Genomic DNA, 23,769 nt, shown 5'->3' with positions numbered 1-23,769 from the left:
GACCAATAGAACTTGGTACCCAACAATGGTAAAATAAGCATTTTCCAAATGCACGTGAAACATCTGCCAAAATCAAACATATGCTATGTCAAAAAGCAAGCCTGAATAAATTTCACTGGATTGAAATAATTCAGAATATAATTCTCTGACCATAGTGGAATTAAACTAGAACCCATAATAAAAAGAAAGCTAAAAAACTTGAACTTGTTAGAAATTAAGCAATGCACTTCTAAATAACCTAGAGTTACAATGGAAATTTTTAAATTTTCTGAACTAAATGAGAAGACATATCAAAACTTGTGGAAAAAAAAAAAAAACTTGTGGGAAACAATTAAAGTAGTGTTATGATGTAGTTTTGGAATATAGGCGAGGTTTGCTGAGGGGAGGTCCGAAGCCAATGACCAAGAAAGAATTCTTTTTTTTCTTAAGATTTTATTTATTTATTCATGAGAGACACACTGAGAGAGAGAGAGAGAGAGAGAGAGAGAGAGAGAGAGAGAGAGAGGCAGAGACACAGGCAGAGGGAGAAGCAGGCTCCATGCAGGGAGCCTGATGTGGAACTCGATCCTGGGACTCTGGGATCATGCCCTGAGCCAAAGGCAGACGCTCAACTGCTGAGCCACCCAGGCGTCCCAAGAAAGAATTCTTGAAATGTCTTTGGTGCAAAATGATGGTTTTATTAAAGCACGGCAACAGAAACCCTGGACAGGAAGAGCTGCAGCCCCGGGCTTGTGAGAGGTGGCTGATTATATACTGGGGAGTTGGGGGGCGGTAAGGAAAAGGGAGGTTTCAAAAGAACTTTCATATGCTAAGGAGGACCTACAAGTTACCAGAGGCCTTGCCATTGTCAAGCTTAAAGTTGCTTTTCCCTCTAGGAAGGCATTAACATTAAGACAGTTGGGAACTTCCTGAGGAATGTCACATAAATCCCATCTTGGGGAAGATGGTGGCCAATGGCCAGCCTTCTGTTCCCCATCACTTAGAGGAAATGAGCAGCTTTAAGTGCATCTGTTAAAAAAGAAATAAAATAAAATAAAATAAAATGAATAATAAAAATAAATAAATAAACAAACAAATAAATAAATAAATAAATATAAAATAAAATGAAGCCTGCTTCTCTCTCTGCCTCCCTCTGTGTCTCTCTTGAATAAATAAATATGATCTTTTTTTTTTTAAAAAGAGGAATGTTGGGCAGCCCCGGTGCCTCAGCGGTTTAGTGACTACCTTCAGCCCAGGGCGTGATCCTGGAGTCCCAGGATTGAGTCAGGCTCCCAGCATGGAGCCTGCTTCTCCCTCTGCCTATGTCTCTGCCTCTCTCTCTCTCTCTCTCTGTGTGTGTCTGTCATGAATAAATAAATAAAATCTTTAAAGAAAATAATTAAAAAAGGAATGTTATACACATGCACAGAAGTTATCTCTGTTTCACGTTAGTATATTTGTCCATTAAAACTTGTATGGGGGGTGGGGGGCAGCCCGGGTGGCCCAGTGGTTTGGCGCTGCCTTCAGCCCAGGGCCTGATCCTGGAGACCTGGGATCAAGTCCCATGTCAGGCTCCCTGTATGGAGCCTGCTTCTCTCTCTGCCTCTCTCTCTCTCTCTCTCTCTCATTCTCTCTCGAATGAATGAATGAATAAATAAATAAATAAATAAAATCTTTTTAAAAAAACCAAAAAACTCGTATAGGGGGATCCCTGGGTGATTCAGCAGTTTAGCACCTGCCTTTGGCCCAGGGCGTGATCCTGGAGTCCTGATGGAGTCCCGCATTTGGCTCCCTGCATGGAGCCTGCTTCTCCTTCTGCCTGTGTCTCCACCTCTCTCTCTCTCTGTCTCTCATGAATAAATGAATAAAATCTTAAAAAATAAATAAGGTTAATAAAACCGATAAACCCCTAGCAACACTGATCAAGAAAAAAAAGGGAGAACACACAAATTACCAATGTGAATGAAAAAGAGAGTATCAGAATATATCTTAAGACATTTAAGAAGTAATAAGAGGGATCCCTGGGTGGCGCAGGGGTTTAGCGCCTGCCTTTGGCCCAGGGTGCGATCCTGGAGATTCGGGATCGAATCCCACGTCGGGCTCCCGGTGCATGGAGCCTGCTTCTCCCTCTGCCTGTGTCTCTGCCTCTCTCTCTCACTGTGTGCCTATCATAAGTAAATAAAAATTAAAAAAAAAAAGTAATAAGAGGATGGTATATACAATTTTATGCCATTACACTCCACAATTTTGTTGAAATACAGGGAAATTCCTTGAAATAGATTTACCAAAACTGATGAAAGAAGTACAAGCTGAATAATCTTGTATCAAAGAAATTAAATTGATTATTAAAAACCTTAAGAAGAATTCCAAGTACAGATAGCTTCACTGTGAACTCTCAAACATTTAAAGAAGAAACACCAATCTTACACAAACTGTTCCAGAGAATAAACTTGAGAGAACATTTACCAATCATTTTATGGGGCCAGAATAACATTGATATTAAAACCTGATGAGCAGGGGATCCCTGGGTGGCGCAGCGGTTTGGCGCCTGCCTTTGGCCCAGGGCGCGATCCTGGAGACCCGGGATCGAATCCCACGTCAGGCTCCCGGTGCATGGAGCCTGCTTCTCCCTCTGCCTGTATCTCTGCCTCTCTCTCTCTCTCTGTGACTATCATAAATAAATAAAAATTAAAAAAAAAAAAAAAACCTGATGAGCAAAGATTTAAAAAACAAACATACAAACAAACAAAAATCAGTAAAGACCTGACAGGAACAATACAAGGAAGGACAGCTGATCTCTCTCTTGAACACAGATGTAGAAATCCTAAGTAAAATGTTAGCAAATCAAATCTGGGGACATATAAAGAGCATAATACATCATAACCAAATTGAGTATATTTCAGGAATGCAAGGATGTGAGTTAGGGACATACAGGGCTAGGCAGGGCTAGGTCGGGCCATGGAAGTAGGCTCACAAAAATCCCCAAAATGCTGAGGTGTAAGGAAACCAGAGATAAAGGAACAAGCCAGACCATCCTGCCCTAAGGTATGTGTGGGGAGTCCCTGATTAGGCTCTCAATAAAAGACCAACCCTACAAGCCCTCAGTGGCAACCCTTTTGGGACCCTTCTTATTTCTGAGAGCTTTCTCTGTATCTTTACTTAATAAACTTTCCTTTAAACTATCCCTTTACTACTCTCCTGTGTTGGCACGAGATTCAATCTTCGACTCCATGAGACAAGAACCGAGCTCTCCCATATCAGGTGGTTTGACATTTGATAATAATTGATTTATTACATTAACAGAAAAAAAAATCAAATGATCATTATGATAGATGCAGGAAAAAGGCATTTGATAAAATCTAGTACTGGTTTGTTGATAAAAGGCACAGCAAACCAGGATAGGAGGAATTTCCTTAATCTGATCAAGAATATCACAAAAAACCTTCAGTGCACATCATTCTTATTGATTAAGTTACTTAAGTGTTCCCTAAAATCAGTAATGAGGGCAGCCCGGATGGCTCAGTGGTTTAGCGCCGCCTTCAGCCCAGGGCAGATCCTGGAAACCCAGGATCAAGATCGGGTCCGCGTTGGGCTCCCTGCATGGAGCCTGCTTCTCCCTCTGCCTATGTCTATGCCTCTCTCTCTCTGTGTCTCTCATGAGTAAATACATAAAAAAATCTTAAAAAAAAAAAAAGAAGAAAAACATTAAAAAAAATCAGTAATGAGACAAGGATGACCACTGTTACTCAACATTTTACCAGACGATTTAGGGCAGTAAGAAAAGAAAGGAAAAAATAAAACTGCCATTATCTACAGATGAAATTAAGTAGATTGAGAAATCCAACAAATCCAAAAACACTGAGAATTAACAAGAGCCTTTAGCAAGGTTACTGGATACAAGATACAAAGAACCACTGTACTTCTATATATTGTCAATGATCAAATAGAACAATTTTTATTTTTATTTTTTTAAGACTTTAATTATTTGAGAGAGGGAGAGAGCACAAGCAGGGAGAGTGGCGGAGAAGCAGACTCTCCGCTGAGCAGGGAGCCCGACTCAACTCGACTTGACTTGAGGCCTAATCCCAGAACCCTGGGATCATGACCTGAGCCAAAGACAGACACTTAACTGAGCCACCGAGGCACCCCTGAGAGTGAGCCATTTTTAAAGATGCCATTAGGAAAAGACAGAAAAATCAAATGCTTAAAAATAAGTCTTAATGCTTAAAAATAATTAAAGACAAGCAAAACCTGTATGCTGAAAATTAGATATTAGATATTAAATACCTGAAAATAGAAATGAAAGATCTAAACAGATGGAGGAACAGTCATGTTCATGAATGGAAGCCTCAATATTGTTGTCAGTTATCACGATACTGATCTATAGCTTCAATATATTCCTAATCAAAATCCCAGCAAATTACTGGGGGGGAGGGGTATGTTAACAAGCCAATTAAAAAATTTATATGAAATTGCATGGGGCAAGAATAGTCAGGCACTCTTTTTTTTTTTTTTTTTTAGATTTTATTTATTTATTCATGAGAGACAGAGAGAGAGAGGCAGAGACACAGGCAGAGGGAGAAGCAGGCTCCATGCAGGGAGCCTGATACAGGACTCAATCCCGGGACCCTGGGATCATGACCTGAGCTGAAGGCAGATGCTCAACCCCTTAGCCATCCAGGTGCCCCTAGTCAGGCACTCTTAAGGGAAAATAACAAACTTGTAGGACTTGATAACACACACTACCACTTATTAAGACATTAAAAAGTTATAGTTAAGATAAAATTATATTAGCACAGGATAGACAGATAAAACAACACAACAAAACAGAGTCCAAACACATACAATCATCTATTTTATGACAAAGGTGACAGTGAAGAACAGTGAGGAAAGAATGTTTTATTTATTCAGTTATTTATTTTTAAAGATTTTATTTATTTATTTATGAGAGACACAGAGAGACAGAGACATAGGCAGAGGGAGAAGTAGGCTCCCTGTGGGAAGCCCAATGTGGGACTCATCTTGGAACTCTGGGATCACTTCCTGAGCCGAAAGCAGACGCTCAACCGCTGAGCCACCCAGGCATCCCAAGAATAATTTTTTAAATAAATGGTGCTGGATTATTTGGATATCAATATTGAAAAAAAAATTGATCTTGATTATTCTCACCTGATCACACACCATACACACAAATTCCTGATGGGTTGAAATGTGGATTTAGATGAACTGAATGTGAAAAACGAAACAATAACGTTTTAAGAGAAAACGACCCTGGGGTAGACAAATATTTTTTAAACAGGACACAAAAGACACTAACTATAAAGGAAAGAATTGAGAAACTGAACTTCATTAAAATTAAGAAATTGTTTATCAAAAGATACCATCAAGAGAGTAAAGAGGTGGGACACCTGGGTGGCTCCGAGGTTGAGGTGGTGATCATGGAGTCCCAGATAAGAGTCCAGGATCGGGCTTCCTGCATGGAGCCTGCTTCTCCCTCTGCTTGTGTCTCTCATGAGTAAATAAATAAAATGTTTGTTTATTTAATAAAATATTTAAAACAAAAACAAAGAGAGTAAAGAGGCAAGCCACAGAGTGAGAGAAGATATTTGCAACACAATAGTTTAGAGTATGCTTGCCAAAAAAGTTGAACTTGAATTTAATGAAGTCATTAGCACTAACATCCAGGTTTTGGGAAATTCAGGGTTTATAAAAGGACAAACTGCACCAAAAGGAAGCAAACACACAAATCTTGAATGAAGCTGTTCTACAAGACAAGTGACCAAGCTCTGCAGTAAAGCAAAGACTTGAAAAAGATACACAAACCAAAAAATAGGCAAGGGGGCCACTCTAGACTAAGAGAGGCATTGCAATTAATTGTAATGTGGACCTTGTTTGGATCTTGACTTGAACAAACTTACTGTTAAAAAAAGATAAATTGAGACAGGAAGATTTGAATATGGACACCCCAAAATTATTGTTGACTTTGTTAGGTGATAAAAACATTGTGGCTAGGTAAGAAAATAACCACATATTTGTGGTTATTTAGGGGTGTACTGAAGTATTTAGGGGTGACACAATGACACAATGTTTTGGGTTTGCCTTCCAATAATGCTTCTGAAACATTAAAGTGCTAATAAATCACCCAAGTTTCTTGTTAAAGTACAGATTCTGATTGAGTATATCAGGAAGTGGGACAGAGAGCCCTAGTCTCACAAGATCCTAAGTGATTCCGTTGCTGGGCACCACGCCAAATTTTGAGCAGCACAGCTTTAAAGGGAGATGAAATGATGCAGCAAGTGTGGTAAATCTTGATAACTGTGATCTGGGTGATGGTATGCTGACTTTATTACTGTTATTTTCTTTGCTTTTGTACACGATAACAATTTTATTAAAAACACACTTTCCAAAGGCTCAATGAGGAGGTGCATTGTGAGAAGGCAGTGTCCGATCTCTCATTTCTCAATTCCTAGGCCGTAACACAAAGCAGACATCTGCCCTTTATTTCGTCCCCTTTATACCCTGGCCTGGCCCAGAATGATTGTGGCAATTCATAAAAATTTACCAGACAGTAAGATAAAACTTATTTTAATAATGGGGCAGGTAAAGAAAAAAGGAAGGAAAATGACAATTAGAAAAGAGGGTTGAGGGACACCTGGGTGGCTATCAGTTGAGCCTCCAACTCTTGATTTCTGTTCAGGTTGTGATCTCAGGGTTGTGAGATAGAGCCCTGCATGGGACTCTGTGCTGAGTGAGGAGTCTGCTTCAGATTCTCACCCTCTCCCTCCCCCTCCTGGCTCACGCTTTCTCTCTCTCCCTCAATAAATAAATAAATCCTTAAAAAAAAAAAAAAAAGAGGAGTGAACATAAAAGGGCACAATTAAACCGGAAAGGAGGCTAAGAGCTGGCCTGTGTGTTAAGCACTGGCACTTTCTATGGTGAGCCCCCCTTTGGACTCTGAACGCAGTCCAGGTACACAGTTGGTACCAAATAAAAGTTTGTTGAATAACTGCATAGGAATGCCTGGGTGGCTCAGTGGTTGAGCATCTGCCTTTGGCTCAGGGCATGATCCCATCCGGGATCCAGTCCCACATAAGGGTTCCTGCATGGAGCCTGCTTCTCCTTCTGCCTATGTCTCTGCTTCTCTCTGTGTGTCTCTCATGAATAAATAAATTTAAAAAACCCCGCATAAATGTATGAAATTTCTTGAAGCCAATATGATTGAAAATTTGTGTCCACAAAATTGGGAAAAGAATTATTCTGATGAAGCATGAAAACAAACAGAAAAACAGAAAAAAATTTCCCAGAATACTTTCTTCAGAAGAACAATGAATGGGGCAGCCCAGGTGGTTTAGCGCCACCTTCATCCCAGGGCATGATCCTGGAGATCCCGGATTGAGTCCCATGTCAGGCTCCTTGCATGGAGGCTGCTTCTCCCTCTGCCTGTATCTCTGCCCCCCTCTCTCTCTCTCTGTGTGTCTCTCATAAATAAATAACTAAAATCTCTTTTAAAAAGAACAATGAATGAAGGCAGAGTAGAGTTAAAGAAACAACAGCAGTGAATGAACAAACCTGCACCCCAAGTTACTTGGAGCTGTTATTTGTGTCTTGCCTGCCACCACTCAAAGTAGAATACAGAAAACCTAATCAGACTGTGAGTAATTCCCGTTTGGGGGTCATAGTTCACTGGGAATTGGATGAGAACACCAGAGCCCTCCCCACCCACTCAAGTGTACATTGCCCAAGTGCTTTTTTTTTTTTTTTAAAGATTTTATTTATCTATTCATGAGAGAGAGAGAGAGAGAGGCAGAAACATAGGCAGAGGGAGAAGCAGGCTCCATGCAGGAAGCCCGACGTGGGACTCAATCCTGGGACCCTGGGATCACGCCCTGAGTGAAGGCAGATGCCCAATCGCTGAGCCACCCAGGCGCCCTGATTTGCCCAAGTCATCCTTGTGTCCCTATGCTCTTCGGCGATCTCCTGCCTCCTTCCTCACCCTCCCCGACTCACCTCCTCCAAGAAGCTTTCAGATCTCCAGACCTCTATCTAGGCACTCTGTACCTCTGCAAGCCTTTTATCACAAACTGAAATTACCTTACTCATCTCCTTGTTCACTTGCTGCCTGTGACTGTTTCCCCTGCCACCAATGAGTCTCTTGAGGGGGAATGAGGTGCTCAATGAGTGAAGGGGGCTTACAGACACCCCTGCAGTCACCTACCATTCTCCAGGAATACAGGAGGACTGGACTTAGGTTCCTTGGCTCACTTTATGACAAGCCCTGTGTTTCTTGGTGAGCCAGGTTGGGGTAAGCAAACTGACTTGGAGAGAATTAAAAAGTAAGAACTAGGGGTGCGCCTGGGTGGCTCAGTCGGTTAAGCTTCTGACTCTTGGTTTCAGCCCAGGTCATGATCTCAGGGTCCTGAGATGGAGCCCCAGAGCCCTGCACTGAGTCGGGGTCTGTGCTCAGGGTGAATGAGTCTGCTTAAGATTCTCTCTCCCTCTGCCCCTCACTGCCCTGCCCCCTATTCTAAAATAAATAAATAAATTTAAAAGGAAAAGTAAGTACTACTAACTTCTTACAGTGGGTGGTTGGGAGGCTTTTGTTCCCATTTTACTGTGTGACTGACAGCCAGCCATGGTTTGAAAGCCCTGAGGTAAGCCCAGTCTCCCCACCTGGGCATCTGTGGCATCTCCCTGCCCAGCTCGATGCCCCCTCTGCCAGGTCGGCTATCCAGCCACTTCAAGCTCCTCTGTATCCCATTCCCTGAACACCAGCCACAATCCTCCCACTTGTGGGCCTTTGCAGGAGCAGTTTTCCCTGAGCAGCATGACTTCCTGGCTCTCACCTCTGCCCCACCCTTTGGGGCCCTGCTCAGGCCTGCTCCAGGAGCTAGTCCAGATTCTCAACCAGAGTAACTCACTTGTCCCTGAGCCCCCAGCACATCCTGCAGTGTGTCTGATTCCGACTAAGTCCTGTGTAGGTCAGAGTGATCTGTGATTAAGTCTGTCTCCTCCCAAATGCAACCTGAGTCATCTATGACACCTGTCTTCCACCAACCACAAAGCTCCATTCAGTCTAGGGCCAGACCCAGAAGTATCCTGGAAATGTCAGAGTAGGCCAGAGATTCCTGTTTACCACTCTCCTATGCTGTTCCAGTTTTGCCTTATTCAACTAAGGGATCTTGATGCAAGATCTTTATGAGGTGGGAAAAGGGAGGAGATGAACAGGGAGACAATCACAGCTACCCTCCCAGAGTACCTGATTTCTTCCAGGCACCATACTAGGTGCTAAGGCTCAGAGAAGTTGAGTGATTTGCAAATTGAATACTTGTGCTTAGGGTCCAAGTCTGCCTAATTTAAGCCTTTAGTAAAGGCTGGAGACACTGGGGCAGGTGGGGGTGGGGGTGGTGGTAAAGAGGGTCACAAATGGCCGGAGAAACTGGGCACAGCTCCTGCTGAGCAGAGCTCCCAGTTGTGCCAGCAGCTCACTAAGCCTGGGCAGAGCTCTGACTTAGATAGCTGGTAATTAGGTCAGCGAGAATGTCCTGTGCAGGCACAGTGGCATACGAATGTGTGTAGAGGGGGTTTACCGTATTCACTGAGCTTCCCCAGACACCAGCACCCACCCTGAGAGCTGCTCAGGGATCTGCCAGCCATGGGCCACCTTGCTACAGCAGGGCCCTCTAGGCCCCTGACATTTTACCTCTGCTTGGGCTGTCCCGATATGGCATAGCCCCTTCCTTTTCCACTGAGTCTCAGAAAATAGAGCACGGGCCCTAGTGGGAGATAGTCTTGTCTTCAAATTCTTGTTTTGCCACAGAGTCACTGGAGGACCTTGGGCAGCACCAACTGAGATAAATGGCTGTGTAGAGCAAAGAGGCCAATGCCTGCCCAGCGGCCACTGGAGGCTCCATACTTGGGCGCTGTTAGTGATATAACCACAAGGGAGGGCCTGTCATGTTCTGACAGCCTTAACCTCCATCTCAAGCCCCTCTTGTGTGCTGTCAGATACAAGAGCCCAGCCAAACCAAAGTCTGTCACCACACTACCCACAGGGCTGCTTCTCCCAGGCTGTCTCGAGCCACATAGGCCTGCTGAGTAAAAATAAGACCCTCCTTTCATCCTGTCAGCCAGCACTGCCTCCTCCCTCAACCCTCTATCTTTCCCCAACACACTGGGCATTTCATTTTTCAAAAATTTATTTTCTTTAAATTCAATTAATTAGCATATAATGTATTATTAGTCTCAGAGGTAGAGACAGTGATTCATCAGTTGCATGTAACACCCAGTGCTCTCACATAATGTGCCCTCCTTAATGCCTGTCACCCAATTACCACATCCCCCACCCCCCACCTCCTCTCCAGCAACCCTGTTCGTTTCCCATAGTTCAGGTCTCTCATGGGCATTTTAAATATACATTCTCACAGCACTATTCTCAGTTTAGCAAACTCAGGCCCAGGGGCAATGGTTTGTCCAAATTTACACAAGGAGCTACCTGTAGAACCGGGACTGGAGTCACGTGTCCTGATACCCAGCACAGAACACCCAGAAAGGCCTTGCGGGGAGCTCATGCCTCAGAGCCACATGCAAGGTGCCAGTCCCACGGGGCAGTTCACCTTCAACCCACTCACACTGGTATTTCACAAAGGAGCCTCATTGTTTCCCCTTTCTCCAGGATTTCACCTTCCAGCATGCAAGTCTCACTGTTGTCACTCTGCTCAAGAAGCTATGGCTTCCCATTCCCCTCAGGGTGAGGTCCAAGCTTCCGTAGCCTGGTACTCTTGACCCTCCACACTCCCCATCACCACCCTGGACCTCTCCAGCCCGACTGCTCACATGCCCCCCATATACATCTGGCTCCCACATGGACCACAGTCCATACCTGGCTTGTCCACAAACACTGCACTTCTCAGATATTTTGCCTCTGCCTGGAATGCCCTTTTTTCATCCCCCATGTGTGATAGTCAAAGGCATCCTCAATAGGCCCACTGGCTGGGGATTAGAGGGTTTGTTGTGAGTGCAGCCTGCTTTCTCTTCACACAGGGGCCCCCAGACAGGGACACTGTACCCTCAACCTCAGGGTCGAGCATGTCCTTGGGGGACGAGGAGGTGTGACGGCAACCTTCTGTTCCCCATTCAGTTCCCCATCTTCCTAAACAGACTCCTCACTTTGTCAATACTGCTTCTAAACAGAAAGCCCCCTCCCCCCCAATCAATCTATACTTGTTAAAGACCTCCATTCTCAGGGCCACGTTGGGCACTATGGTCCGTCATCTCTACAACCAAGATCTTCGGTCATATACTTGCACACAAGTATCAGGGTATGCCCTGGGCAGAGCCAGGCCTGACATCTTCCCACACCCCATGACGGCTCCACAGGGCCACAGGCTGCAGCCTTAAGTTGGGGCAACAGCACAGCAGGCCCTACACTTCTGGCCCGTCTTCACCACTGTAAGGTGACCCACAGAAAAGTGAGTGACTGTGGTCATAGACTGACCTGGGGACAGCAGGCTATATGGTAGCAATGCAAGATGTGGTTACACATGGGGGTATGGGCAGCTCCAGGGTTGTAGTATGTCTGTGTATCTGCTCCTGAGTAGAAAACTCTTAGACAATTAATATCATCTTATCTGCTCTCACAGATGTGAAGTGGACATCACCACAGTGGGTGGCTTCGGAAGGGCAGAAGGTCAGGGTCAGGCCAGAACAGTCTAGATTTCTTCCAGTCTTGGGAAGCCCAGCCAGGCACCGGATTCAGGGCCCTGAGCCTGAGTCATAATCTGAGGGGTTCCTCCCATCTTCCCTGCATCTCCTTGTCACTTTCTCCCCAGCCCCTAAGACTCAGCATCAGTCACACCTCCTCCAGGAAACTCTTTAGGATTGGTCCATCCCCCCCATCCCACCTCACAGCTTGGAGCAGAACTGTCACAGCTTCATTTCTCCCACTCAAGACTAAGACTGGGGCTGCTGGGGCCCTGCTCTCACACCCTTTCCCTAGCTTAGCTAAGCTATAGGCTAAGTGATTTTATTGCAAGCCTGCTCCTTGCTCTCTGCTGTCCATTGATTTTGGGACTGTTTGATAAATGACACCTGGACTGACATTGCTAAAAAAGGCACTGGGGCAACGGGTGGTCATGCCAGAGGCGACAGGAAATTGGCTACCAGGAGCCCAGAATGATGCCAGGATTAGCACCCCAGGCTATGGGATATTCTAGAGCTGGGAGGCAGGGCAGAGGCCAGAGCCCCATTTCTACACATACTTGCTTGTAACTTTGGACAGTCACTAGGCTCCCTTATCTCCAGTCATCTCCTCCTTTCTGGGAGGATGAGGGCTAGAGTCTAGTCTAAGTATCTTTTTCGGACATACTTGGTGATGGGGGAATCAAAGTCATAAGCCATAAAAAGTGTGAGACCCTCTCTACACTGTGCATGTGACTGAAAATAAAAGAAGGCGAAACTGTAAAATAAGGAAAAGGAAGTTTGACAAAGCTTTGACCTTTTCATAAAGTCTATTGTGAATATAAAATTAAAATGTGTCCAAAAATGTATGCTTTGCTTGTGCCCTATACGTTTGGTCTGCATCCTGGTGACCTAGCCCCGGGGTGGATGCTAATTCTGAGTTCCCTCCAACAATGGATTCGGCTTTCTCAGGTACTGTCTGGTGCTTACTTGCTGGCTCCTGACCATCCTTCAGGGAGAACTCCATTTCCAAGCCTTGAAACATCTGCCTGATATCCATCTCGTTCTTCTATCACTTCTGACCAATGCAGGAGACCCCCCAGGGAAGCCTGTCCAGATCACCAGGCTGGACCACCCTAGTTCAGGCTTGACCTGAACAACCTCCAGCGGCTTGCTGACCCATGCTCAATCTTGTCCCTGAAGCCTTGTGAGCAGGGGCAGGCTCATGGCTTGGCTTGCCCCAAGTGGTTTCCATGGTAGGTTTAAAGGCCAGAATGGGACCCCCAGGCTGGAAGAGGAAGTGCCCCCCATCACCCACACGCAGGTTCTCATACTGCCCTAATGTTAGAAACAGGAAGCAGACTCCCCCAGTGCACTCACTTTCTACCACACAGACATATACCCACCCCAGTCTCTCCTCAATGTTCATGTGCTCAGAGTCCTCCACCCTCATCTGCTGAAGCCCAGTCTGTGATGGAAGGGTGCTCTGTTGGGCAGGGTGAGCATCATCAGTGTCCATACTCTGAGATCAAACTTGCACAGACCCAGGGACTTGCCCGGAATGGGTGCTGTAGGGATAAGGCCCAGGGTGGGGAGGGGAGGCTGGCTGGAGAAGGAACAGGGTGGCAGAGCTCTGGAGTCTGAAGCCACAGGCTGTCAGCACTGTTAATAGCCTCAGAAGCGCCTCTGAGCAAGGCTGGGGATCTAACTCTGCAAGCAAGAGCCCCTCCCTGAAGGATTCCCTACTATCTCTGACCTCCCGCTCAGAGAAAGCCCCATTTAGACAGACAGAGGCACAGCAACCCCTTAGGGCAGCAGGTGAGGCTGACTTACTGGTCATGTAGAGCAGAGTGTGGAAGAGCCACATCCTAGCTGGAGCAGAGGCAGCGTGTGGACCTCGGCCTCTTCAGCTTCCCCTTCTCAGCTTGGGTGGCTAGGAGGCGGAGACAGAGACACAGAAGCAGGGACCCACAGGCCAACAGGCACTTTCAAGCAGACACAGATGTTCCCACTGGTACATAACTGTGCGGCTTCCTCAGCAGTTGTGGGCTGGGTCTTGGAAGCCCTTCTCCATCACCCACACTTCTTGGAACAGTGAGCTGAGGTTTGGCCTGGAAACACAGCTCTGGATGTCCTCATCAGATGTGTGAGTGCAGTAGTGTTAATTCAGTCATTGTTCATCGTTCACATGAGTGAGTCCCCATCACCAGATGCCTCAGCCCAGCACCCAGCCCAGGGTCCTTAGCGGTGGTTGCCTCAGCCATGAGCATGAAGTCCCCTTCCCACTAGAAGTACCCCTACTGCTACAAATGGGGCTCCTGTACCTGGCCCCTGCACTCAAAGCCCTGAGGCTATGGTGGGCCTGATAAATGTTAAGACTCAATGCACTGACTGAAGTCACCACTTCAGTGATTCAGCTTGGCTGTGTTCTCTTTAAAACCTGGCTACACCACCATGCGGGAACTAACTTAACATAGCTCTGGGCTACCAGGCAGAAGACATAAAATTCCATAAATCTTTCTAGCATATCTCTCATCTAATCCAACACCCCAAAAGAAATACTGCCAACAGTCTGCAGTCATATTTAAAAGCTAATTTCACAATTTGTCACATCTTCCTTTTGTGACCAAGACTGTTTTCTGTCACAGAAGCAAGTGTTCCTGCTTCCCAGACTGCTGGAAAAGCACAGCAGTGCTGTCCAACAGAACTATGTGATGTTCTAGATCTGCGTTGTCCAACACAGACTACTGTGGTTACTAGGTCCTTGAAAGGTTATCAGTGTAACTCAGGAACTGAATTTTAAATTTTATTTAATTTTAATTAATTTACATTAAAAAAGGCAGGAGATTCTATTTCTCTCACATGAATGTCTGCATCCCTAGGGAGAGCACACTGAAAATGTTAACACAAGTGTTAAAACAAAGCAGACAAGGGTATTGACTTAATGACAAGATGAAAATTAATTTTATTTTGTTTCTCACATTGAAAGTTAGCTTGGCCAAAGTCTTGTGGAGCTTGGTGACATTTTTTCATTGTCTGCTTTGGTCTGACAAAATATCTACAACTAATGTGACAGTTCCTGATGCTATATAGTTGCTTGAATAGAGATTACAATTCACCATTTTTGACACTGTCCAACACCTAAAAAAAATGAAGTTCCAGGTCTGCATCCGCCTGTCAGATCACAATGAAGACCATCTAAATTGGCTTAACCCTGTCACAGGCCAGAGTCCTGGCCTGTTTTCTTTAAATTTTTATTTATTTATGATAGTCACACAGAGAGAGAGAGAGGCAGAGACACAGGCAGAGGGAGAAGCAGGCTCCACGCACCGGGAGCCCGACGTGGGATTTGATCCCGGGTCTCCAGGACCATGCCCTGGGCCAAAGGCAGGCGCTAAACCGCTGTGCCACCCAGGGATCCCCCCTGGCCTGTTTTCTAACACTCCGGGGCTCGGTGACTTTCTCCCTACCCCACACTTGTTTTGAGTGCCAGAGACACTTGGCAGAGCCAGAAGAGGCTCCTCTCCCCACCCCAGGCCACAAAGCAGATCAGCAGTACGGACACACAAGAACCTAGGCCTGCAGTTTGCTCAACATTTCTGAGAGCAGGACTTCATGTCTGGAGTATGAACTTCAGGGCACCTCAGCAGGCCAAGCCCAGCTGATGACTGGAGGCTGCACAGAGTGCAGGGCCATTTCTGCATCTTTGGAGACTCCTAAAATGCCGACTAAGACTGCATTCCTCAAAGATGTATTGATCCAAGCTTGCTGGTGTCAGCATGGTAGAACTCTAATCATGAGCACACATAGGCCCTTCGAGCCTACCTGACAGTAACTACAGTCCCCGGAAATCCAAACTTAAGACCCCGTGGACAGGGCCAGACTATGCTCTATAACCCTTCCACTCACAGCCTCATACAGGTTCTAGACAAATGGCAAGGGACCGATTTGAGGGACATTCTACAACATAACTGGAGTGAACTACAAAAACATCAGTAGCATAAGGCAAGGTTAAAGAATTGTCCCAGGTTAAAGCAGACTAAGGAGAGGAAAACAAAATGCAGTGTGATCCTGGGCTGGAACCTAGACCAGAAAAAAATAAAAAAGAAAAGCTTTAAAAAACTTTATTGGGATAGTTGGCAAAATTGAAACATGTAACTGAAGATTAGATACTACTGTACTGATCAGATAAAATTATACATTTCCTGTATTTGGTAACTACATCATGGTCATGTGAGAGACCGTCCTTACTTCCTAAGACTTTAGGAAATGTATACTGAAATATTTAGGGGTAAAGGGGCAGTTGTACATACGCCACTCTCAAATAATTCATGCTTTAGAGGTGGGGGTTAGGGGAGGAAAGGGGAGGAAAGAATGAATGATAAAATATGGCAAAATGTTCTTTGTCCTATCCTTGAAACTTTTCTGTAATTTTGAAATTTTTTTCAAAATAAAGCCTTAAAAGTTACAGGATAAAGACCTGTTCAGCAAGAAGTAAAAGAAATGCTGTCTTGAGTGAGTGGAAAGCTCTGATATCTGCACTCACCGGTGGATGGGGGGCTGTTCCCATAGTCCTGCCTCATCATCTCTAGGCACAGAAGATGTTCTAACTACCCACTGGCCTTCTGAGTCCTGAAAAGCTGGAAAGAGGAATTTGGAAGGAATTACTGAGACAGGACACAGTAGAAGACAGAGCTGGCAAAGAGGAGCTGGAGGAAGTCTGAGGAGCAGCAGGAATCACTACCACTGATTGAGCGCTAAGGGGGGAGTGCCAGACTCAGTGCCAAAGGCCTTTCATGCAAAGACCTCATCTGATCCTAAGAGCCACCCTACTTGGTTATCTTGATTTCCCAGATCACTTGTCAAACATCATATGGCTAAAAAAGGGCAGAGCTGGGACTTAAGGCAGGTCTATCTCCTCCAGTACCAGGACTCTGAACTACTACACCCTACTACTCTCACACCCAATGGGTCTAAATCTCTCCCAGTTGAGCGTTTAAAAAGCAGAGACCTCATTTCACAAACATATACTGGGATTTTGCATTACTGGGGATCATGGACTGAACTATGTGTCTCCTGTCAAATTTGTAATGTTGAAGCCATAACCCCTAATGTTGAGTTTACTTGCAGATAGGGTCTAAAGGCCCTAAAGGAGATATTTAGGTCATAAAGGTAGGGCCCTAATCAACAGGCTTAGTGGTCTTACAAAAAGGAAGAGAGAGCTCTTTCTCCATGTGCATTTACCAAGGAAAGGCCATGTGAGGGCACTATGAGAAGATGACTGTCTGAAAGCCAGGAAGAAAGCGCTCATTAGAACCTGCCTATGCTAGCTAGCACCCGGATCTTGGCCTTTCAGTCTCTAGACTGTGAGAAAATAAACTTCTGTTGTTTAAGCCACTCAGTCTAAGGTATTTTGTTACAGCAGCCCAACCTAATACACTGGACTACCTCCTAAAAAAACCTCCCAAATAAAACACTGAACAGTGTGTGCATGTGTGCGTGCATGTGTGTGTGGGATGGTGGGCTTGCTTAGTAGGGAAGAAGCTAGGGAGAGGATCCTCTTGTTCTTCTCTAACTGAGGGGTTGGTTTATGGACCAAGGGTCCAAGGGCTTGGGCCTCTTACTTGCCCCCACTCCCTTCTTCTTCAACTTAGGCTCCTAAATGTCTTTGGAAAAGCAGAGCAAAGACCCTAGAACTCATATTAGCAATAGAAAGAAACCTGGAGACCATCTCAGTTGAGCCCTTCATCTGACAGAGAGGGAAACTGAGGTCCAGAGAGGTGAAGGGACTTGTTCAGTCTTTTCCAGTTTGTGTGTGAGGAAAAAATGAACCCTCAGGGCTTCAGGCCCAGTCTCTAATACTATCCTATTGGACCCTCCCCCAAAGACACTCTACCTAAGCTAAAAGTGCCACCTCCTGTTCATAAGCCTTTTGAGTAATCCTTGCTAAGGCAAGAGGGGATGCATCACATAATTAGACACACAAAAAGCCAGGAAAGGTCATGGTCATGTCTCCTCTCCTGCCAATGATGGGGGCCTCTTGCCTTCACTAATCTACACCAGTGAGGGGTGAGGGTGATAGGCAATTAAATACAAAGTTTCAACTACTGAAGAATCTGGTCATGCAAAGAGGGCCTCTGAGTTGCTCAGGCAAAAACAGGCAAGAACTCTAGGGCAAAGTATTGACTTTGGCAGGTTAATATCACCCATACTCCAGAGTTTTATTTATATAGCACAGGAAAGTCTCACTTTAGTGCCTCACAATCTGAAACAGGCTTTGGAGCCAGCATTTCCCTAACTGCTTCCGGGAACATCAAAGTCCTATTAAATGTTCATAGAATTTCATTTTTAAAAAATGCTACCATATTTTTTTCTTCTCAGATTTATTTTATAAACGTAAGAAAAGTTCTGGATTTTCGTTCGTTAGATTATGCAATAACAATCTGCCTTAAAGCAACTGTGATATTCTCAAAATTATCAAAAACATTCTGTCCTTTTAGTTCTTAGAGGAAAAAAAATGCCTTTTCTCATTTGCTTCGTGTTATATAAAGCTTAAAAGCAAATACTTATACACCAAATTTATTTGTACAGCAATTAATCTGTGACACCATGATTTGTTAATATTAATGCAAACCGCCCATTAGCATTTCAGCATAACTTTAAGAATGCTTCAAGTGAGAGGTGGAATACTACTGCAGGCAAAAGAGCTGCTGCCTGAACAAGTTATTTCTCTTCGCCATCTCTAGATTGCAACACATTCCTTGTCAATAAGACTCAAAGCTAAAGACTGGCTTAACAATCTTTCTTGGGGGCCTCTCATCCATCTGCCAGCTTCCTTCCCTGCTCTTCTGGGGCAGATGAATGCTTTCCAAAAAAATATTCTACATGATTCTCTAGCAAATCCTTTATACACAAGGTAAACGTCAGCTCAGATATGGCCAGATCATCAAAATTTGAATTTTATGGAGGTCTAATTAATGAGATTTTTTTTTTCTTATACAAGTACAGTTTATGCACTTCTGAATAATCTTCCTCTTTTTCAATCTGGTAGTGTCAGCTACAATTTGACTACCCTGCAAAGGAGTCAGAGCTGGGTTGTTTACCATAATTCACTCATTTACCAAACACTTTTTAAGCACTACTTACTCTGGACTGGCATGGTGGGAGGATACAGAGATAACAATCACGAAGACACCTGCTCATCAGGAGCTTACAGGCTAACAGAGAAAATAAAATGAACATCAAGTATTGTGTGTACAAGGCAGAAAGCAAGGACTAGCCTTTAAAGGGATCCCCAGGAATGAAGCTGTTCCTGCAGCTGGGGGATTTATATGTTTACCACGTTTATAGATAACTTGCCAGGTGCCATGCATGGTTCTAAGCCTGGAGAAACCGCCATGAACAAACCAGACATGGCCCTTGCTCTCACGGAGCTTACAATCTAGCAAAAAAGACAAACTAGGAGGAGGGAATTACAATTCAGTGTATAGGTGTGCTGGCTTTGGGGGACGGGTATAGAAATTCGGCATCATATGCACATTTCACTTAAGCAAACACAATGGTATATTTTTCTGAGAAAGTTTAAAAAAAGACAAGGATAAAGGAAAATAATTTAAGTCACTTGGGCCATTTCACCTGCGCCTCCATTCACATAAGGTAAGCTTGTGCCCTGCTGCTCCTGTGGCTTGCTACAGTTCCCAAGAGCCTCTTCAAAAGTGAGTTGCTTGCCTGAATGAGTTTAATACCTAAGAATAAGTGTTTTTTTTTTTTTTTTTTTTGCAAAATACGGCCGACAACTTCATCTGGAGCTCAACCAAAGAAAGTATCATCTGTTCCCACACAGGCAGGAACCAACAGTGCTGGATCTCACAATGATGGTTTCAACATGGCACCTTCCTCAAGGCTTCCAAGAAGAATTTTGATTACACTCTATTTTTATCTTAGGTGCCTGTATAACTCAAACCTGGAATGAGCAGTCTCATTCATGGCAGTACTGTAGGATATATAGCAGGGGCCATAACCTGGCTCTGGAAGTTGGGAGGCAGCTACCTGGAAGGGTCTCTAAGTCCTGAGGGAAAAGAGATGGCGAGGCTCAGGTGGAAGGAGAAAGGTCCAGGGGAGTGTATCACTGCTGGAGAAGAAAAGCACTCAGTAGAGTTTGAAAGGCTGGTAAGATCAAGATGATTTCCGGGAACTAGTAGGCACAGGGCAGGGGAAGATGGGGAGGATGGGGAGAACAGGCCAGAGATACCAGAAGCTAGATTTTGTTATGCCTTGTGAGCTATCATTGGGGTTTGGAATTTATTCCAAGGGCAATAGTGAAGTTTTGGAAAGTTTTAAAGCAGAAGGATTAATAACTTAATAATAATGGATTAATAACTTTCTTAAGAAAGTTCATTCTGAAGCACATGAAAAGATGCCCAACATCATTAGATATCAGGGATATGCAAATCAAAATCACAATGAAATACTAATTCATGCCGCGAAATAACAGGTATTGACGAGGACTGTGGAAAAACTGGAGCCCTCATACACTAATAAAGAAAATGGAAAATGATGTAGCCATTGGGATAATAGTCTGGCAGTTCTTTATTTTTTTTATTATTATTTTAAAATATTTTATTTATTTATTCATGAGAGACACAGGGAGAGAGAAAGTTAGAGACACAGGCAGAGGGAGAAGCAGGCTCCATGCAGGAAGCCCAACGTGGGACTCGATCCTGGGTCTCCAGGATCACGCCCTGGGCTGAAGGTGGCGCTAAACCGCTGAGCCACCTGGGTCTGGCAGTTCTTTAAAAGGTTAAGACAGAATTACTGTGTGACCCAACAATTCCACCCTTAGATATATAGCCCAAGAATAATGAAAACATGACCACCCCAATGCCTGTACATAAATGTTCCATAGCAGCATTATTCGTATCAGCCAAAAGTGGAAACAACCCAAACGTCTGTCAACTGATGAATAAATAAAATGTATTGTATTCATACAATGGAATATTATTAATAAAAAGAGTACTAATAGAGGCTACAACACAGATGATCCTCAAAAATATATTTAGTGAAAGAAGCCAATTACAAATTGCCACAAAGTGTATGATTCCATTTACATGAGTGTTCAGGGGGACATCCATAGAAACCAAAGGTAGTGGTTGCCAGGAAGGAAGAGGGACTAGGGAATGACTGCTAATGAATAGAGCATCTATTTTTGGTGATGAAAATGTCTAAAATTGACTGTGGTGAGGGCTACACAACCCTGTGAATACACTAAAAGCCACTGAGGTGTATACCTTTTTTCCTAAAATCTTGTATTTTTAAGTAATCGCTACACCCAACATGGGGCTTTAACTCACAACCTCAAATTCAAGAGTTGCATGCTCCTCCAACTAAGCTGGCCAGGTGCCCCTGAAGTGTATACTTTAAAGGAGTGAACTGTATGCTATGTAAATAATAGCTAAGTAAAGCTGCAAACAACAAAAATTCATCCCAGCTGCAATGCACAGGGGTATGAGGCAAAGATCAGGGAAGAGGCTGTCACAGGGATGGAATGGGAGAAGACAGGGATTAAACTAAGGGTAGGGGTTCACAAGACCAGACTAAGGGGCCAGAGTTTGGAAGGCTGGAGGGCTTGTCACAGGTTCTACAAGTTCTCCTGGGCAGTTAGTGTCTCTCCCAACGGGGAGAGTGGGAAACAGAAATGAGGTATCTGCAATTACTATCAAGCAGCAAAAATGTATTTGAAATCTCCTATGTGTAAAAACTAAGAAGAATATAGGAAAGTGTATAGCCTTGCTGCCCAGATGCATAACAAGCACCCTGGCACACTGAGCTGCCACTAGGGGAACTGTCCACCCTCACTCCCAAACTCTAAAGAAAGGGCCTGGGCATTCAAAGCCCTTATATCAACATGTAAGATATTGCAAGATCTGAGTGCCTGAGTGTGGACCAAGAGCAAGAGAGGAAGCAGGCAATGATAACTGGGGGAAATAAAATCTTTAAAGATACTTTTCTGGGTTCTGTGTATTTGTAAGAATTGCAGGGCTGCTGACGTGGGCATTTTTCCTGATTAGATCAAAAGCCCAGTTTTATCGTTCCAATTTTAGTATATGTGCTGCCGAAGCAAGAACAAAGGCCCACTTTTGATTACATACCACCACGGTTCCAGAAAGCTTTCCCTGGTCTCCAGCAGGAGACTGGGAAGGGCTATTAAGGCCATGGGACAGATGGGCCCAAACTACTGGTGGAAAAGATCTTAACTGGGAAATACAGAAGAAGGGTTTATGAACATTGCTGAGACTACACCACAAGGACATCTCTGTCCCACTAGAAGACCCAGAGACTAACAGAAATGGGATGAGGGTGAATCTCTGTCCAAAACCTTATGTGTGCCCTCAGCTGTCTTCTTGACCCTCCCTATACCTGCAACGGAAATCAGTGCTGGCCAGCCCACCACAACCATTGCTTTGGGAAGAGTAAAACACCACTGAGATGCACCAACAAAGTCAGAAGCTCTGGTACCACCAGCCTATTCATTTGACAGATGGGAAAACTGGAGGCCCAGGCTCATGGAACAGAAACCAGACGTTGCCATCCAGGTCTGACTCTTAGGTCCTTGTCCATCTCACTTTACCAACTCCTGAAACCTAGCCCCTTCTCAAGGACCTGGCTCTCAGCTGCATGCTCCACAGGACAAAAGAAGCGAGAAACCTCAGAAACATTAGGTCTCAATTGTCAGAGAACCATCTCTTTTTTAGAATCCTATCAGGAAGCAGAAACATACTGTAGTTATAGTCTCTAATCTTTCTAAAGGGAGTGAAAAGTAGGTTAACCAACCAAACATGGTACAGTTGTTGTAGTTCTCAAGTCCCACGGCCCTTTACTTCCTTTTTTAGCAGTTTTCTGCATTCAATCACACCACACTGTAATCAACTATCAATGAGACGATTAGCTCACTCAAAAGTAAAGATCGTTAGAATCCAGGGCTGCACCATGTACTGAAACACTCCAGATAGGTGAGGAGTTGTGACATCACAAAGGGACAAAGGCTTACTATCGCTAACTCTTAAGTTCTAGTGAATTGAAGTGAAATGCTATTTTTATGCCTGCAGAGGAATACAAACATTAAATACTTCAAAATAAAGATCAAATAGGAAGACAAAATAATCTACTGCCTTTAAAATAATCTGAAAGGAGTTTAGAAGTAAATGTGAAATAAACTGAAATTTCTATAACTATTATCTTATTTGCCAGTTTTAAAGGTATCTTCAGGTGCCAGAACTTGGAAATAGAATAAATACTAACGTATCACTTCTGAAGTGATAATAAACAACAGGACCCCATCTCAGATGGATGGGTTTTTTTCCTACAGTGACCAAAAAGCAAGCTGAACACTATATACAACAGGCAGACTATACAATTAGGTTCATTTAAAAATAATGAGACTCCTCTCTTTGCCTTCTTCCAAAGTATATAATATATATTTAACAGCACACATAAGACACCACTTGAGCTTCCCTTGTAGCCAACAGGAAGTATTTTCACATATAAAAATTAAAAATTTAAACTTTTAAATCATTTATATTTTTGAACATAATACAGACTTAAAAATTGTTCAACATTAACTCATGACCCCACCCCAGCACAAAAATCCACCCGAAATCCAGAAGTCACAGTTTTTTGTTCCTAAAAATCCCACAGCACTGAACTTGATCTTCACTTCAAGCTGATTGCTAAGAAGAGGCCCCTAACAGAAATCCCCAGGGAGAAACGGAAGCACGATCGATGCTGCATCTCTTATCTACCTGGGCGGCACTGGTGCACCTCTGAGGTCAGGTCCATGAGATTCGGCCCCCACACTAGGGTCCTGGAAGGGTGAGCTGGCAGCTTCCCTCATCTTCCCCCTCGAAGGCTGTCCAATAAGCACCTGGGAATTGACTTTTCTTGGGAAAAGGGTGCTGGTAACAGCTGTCAGGGCCAAGGCAATAGTGAGAAGTTCAGTTCTCTGCTCTTTGGATGAACTGTGTAAAACATTTCTTTAAAAGACATAATGTTAAAAATATTAAGAAAAACGTCTACAAAATCTGGAGGGCTGCCTTTTCCTCAAAGGGTAAAGCTTGT

General features: G+C 44.2%; 1 protein-coding gene across 6 annotated transcripts in view; it reads right to left on the bottom strand.

The window, feature by feature from the left end:
- The window catches only part of ITGAE (integrin subunit alpha E), a 74,295-nt gene extending 50,743 nt beyond the window's left edge, over positions 1-23,552 (bottom strand). For 5 of the 6 annotated variants that reach the window (XM_041724845.1, XM_041724842.1, XM_041724843.1 and 2 more), the window contains exon 1: positions 23,454-23,552. In XM_041724845.1, the coding sequence (XP_041580779.1) occupies positions 23,454-23,490 (37 nt within the window). In that variant the 5' untranslated portion in view covers positions 23,491-23,552. Of the gene's footprint in view, positions 1-13,488; positions 13,589-23,453 lie in introns of all 6 variants that reach the window. The other variant, XM_041724844.1, reaches the window with a different exon arrangement.
- Between the last annotated feature and the right edge of the window lie 217 nt (positions 23,553-23,769).

The sequence above is a fragment of the Vulpes lagopus genome, chromosome 12 (genome assembly GCF_018345385.1).
Source record: "Vulpes lagopus strain Blue_001 chromosome 12, ASM1834538v1, whole genome shotgun sequence".
Taxonomy (NCBI): Eukaryota; Metazoa; Chordata; class Mammalia; order Carnivora; family Canidae; genus Vulpes; species Vulpes lagopus.
Note: the sequence above shows the minus strand (reverse complement) of the source record. Positions and strands in the feature narration are given on the sequence as shown.